Here is a 2339-nt window from a genome sequence, read left to right as displayed (position 1 = left end):
CGTTGTTCCCTTGGGCAAGGAACTTCACCTTGATTGCCTACCTAGCCACTGGGTGGCCAAGCCAGCCCAAGTCAAGTGCTGGTCCCAAGCCCGGATAAATAGAGAGAATAATTACCTAAAAGGTGCCACCGGCACTCTCCGTGGAAAGGAACTGGGGACCCTACCACGTACTCACTCCAAGAGCATAACAACATGAAAACTACAATTAAGTACCATGCTGTGACCACGGCGGCTCAGACATGAACCTACCGTTAAAAGAAGAAGATATATATATATATATATATATATATATAATATACATACTATATAGTATATATATATATATATATATATATATACATATATATATATATATATATATATATATATATATATATATATATATATATATATATATATGCGAACATACATATATATGAATATATATACATAGAGATATTTTTATTTTGGTTACAGGTGAGGCTATTGAATGCATAGGTTCTATTACTGGTTAATTTCTTAGTTAATCTTAGGACTTTATTGATGGTTATTACAGCTGTAATCACGCGCGAGGATTTCAGAAGAGCGTCTTGTTTGAAGTATCAGATTGGACTGCAAAATTCTTTAGGGTCCTGCGTGGTCTCTGCAAAAGTTGATAACCCTAAAAAATATAAATTAACAGATTCTTGACATTTCATATGCATTTCCTTTATTTTTTCCTGTAATACATAAGGAAAAGACATGTAACCTCTTTTGCCATTACGTATGTCGAGAAAATCTACTATGTATCATGCCATCCAGCATTATAAAAGACTTACCTCACTGAGATAAAATCGAATATCTGTGAAAGTTTCCTCTCAGCGGAATTAGTTGCTTGAAGACTCCTAGAAATAAACATATGTACATACTCTTTTATGATTTATATTCATTATGGCCATATGAAGTACATGGCGTATGGAGACACTGTTCACAAGGCATTGCCGAATAACGTAATCAGTAGAAACATTCAGAGAAAAAATAAAGAAACGCTTCTGATATGAGTCGAAATATAGCTGGTAGTGTAGCATACGAATTTGAGGTGAAATAGAACGATGGATTTTGATGACGAGAATTCAAGCAGTCAGAAGACGCACATAAACTAGCTAAAAACGGGCTAAAAATGGCAGGATATTAGGGAGATGACCTTTAGATGATTCGTGAGAAGAAAACGGAACTGCATTATATAGGACTGGAGGAGGAATGAATGGGATGATTAAGGCAATATTCTGCGTGAAACAATTAAGTTCAGAGTAATTAGATATCAGGGTTCACAATGCTTACATATGCATTATCTATTTTGCGTGTGTATCTGATGAAATGGAAAGAAATATAAACCTGCAAGGAATTTGAACAATGTCTAGAAAAAGAATATACAAATTTATTCATATCTTACGGCTATCTCTTACTATGAAATTAAATAATGAGCAATGCCCTATTGGTCACATATATAAACAAACAAGAGAGCACAACATTCTAATATCAATAAAAAGATTAAGAAAATAAAGAGTTAACGAATCGGAAGACAAGCCATATAAACCCGGCCAGACAGCCTCTCGTTCTCCTCACCTTCTCCGCCAGCAGCTGAATACTAGCCAGCAGGAGTTGAAGCATCGTCACAGCGTCCGCAATGACGGATTCCTGCGCCTCTATCTGTTCCTGCAATTCCTCCTGTTCCTGTTGCAGTGCCGAGAACTGCGCCAACAGGTCTTCCGCCGACTGTGATCCGGTGGGACCGGCTGGCTCAGGGATTCCTCCCGCCGTTGTGGGAGTTGTTGTGGCAACAGGTGTTGTTGTGGGAACAGGTGTTGTGGGAACAGTTGTTGTGGGAGCAGTGTTGTTGTGGGAACAGATGTTGTGGGAACAGTTGTTGTGGGAGCAGATGTTGTGGGAACAGATGTTGTGGGAGCAGATGTTGTTGTGGGAACAGATTTGTTGTGGGAGCAGGGTTGTTGTGGGAACAGGTGTTGTGGAGCAGTGTTGTTGTGGGAACAGGTGTTGTTGTGGGAACAGATGTTGTGGGAGCAGGTGTTGTTGTGGGAACAGTTGTTGTGGGAGCAGATGTTGTTGTGGAAACAGATGTTGTGGGAGCATGTTGGGGACAGATGTGTTGTGGGAAGATTGTGAAGCAGATGTTGTTGTGGGATAAAGTTGTTATGGGACAGAGTTGTGGAGCAGTGGTTGTGGAACAGTTGTGTTGTGGGAACAGTTGTTGTTGGGGAACATGTTGTGAGAGATGTTGTTGGAACAGGTGTTGTTGTGGAGTAGATTTGTTTGTTTGTGGGAACAGATGTGTGGGAGCAGATGTTTGTTTGGGAAATAGA

General features: G+C 39.6%; 1 protein-coding gene across 1 annotated transcript; it reads right to left on the bottom strand.

Moving 5' to 3' along the window:
* Nucleotides 1–478: 478 nt before the first annotated feature.
* LOC119575921 lies at nucleotides 479–2109 on the bottom strand. The gene is made up of 3 exons (XM_037923455.1): nucleotides 1585–2109; nucleotides 798–863; nucleotides 479–622 (listed from the first exon to the last, which is right to left on the bottom strand). Exons 1-2 carry the CDS (start codon nucleotides 2107–2109, stop codon nucleotides 846–848), a joined length of 543 nt encoding a protein of 180 aa, XP_037779383.1. The 3' UTR covers nucleotides 479–622; nucleotides 798–845.
* Nucleotides 2110–2339: the final 230 nt, after the last annotated feature.

Source organism: Penaeus monodon, chromosome 8 (assembly GCF_015228065.2).
Source record: "Penaeus monodon isolate SGIC_2016 chromosome 8, NSTDA_Pmon_1, whole genome shotgun sequence".
NCBI classification, from domain to species: Eukaryota; Metazoa; Arthropoda; class Malacostraca; order Decapoda; family Penaeidae; genus Penaeus; species Penaeus monodon.
This window is presented reverse-complemented; position numbering and strand designations above follow the sequence as displayed.

What these genes read in the sequence shown, in the direction of transcription:
- LOC119575921 (XM_037923455.1), bottom strand. Translation starts at nt 2,109, where the DNA reads ATGCTCCCACAACATCTGTTTCCACAACAACATCTGCTCCCACAACAA.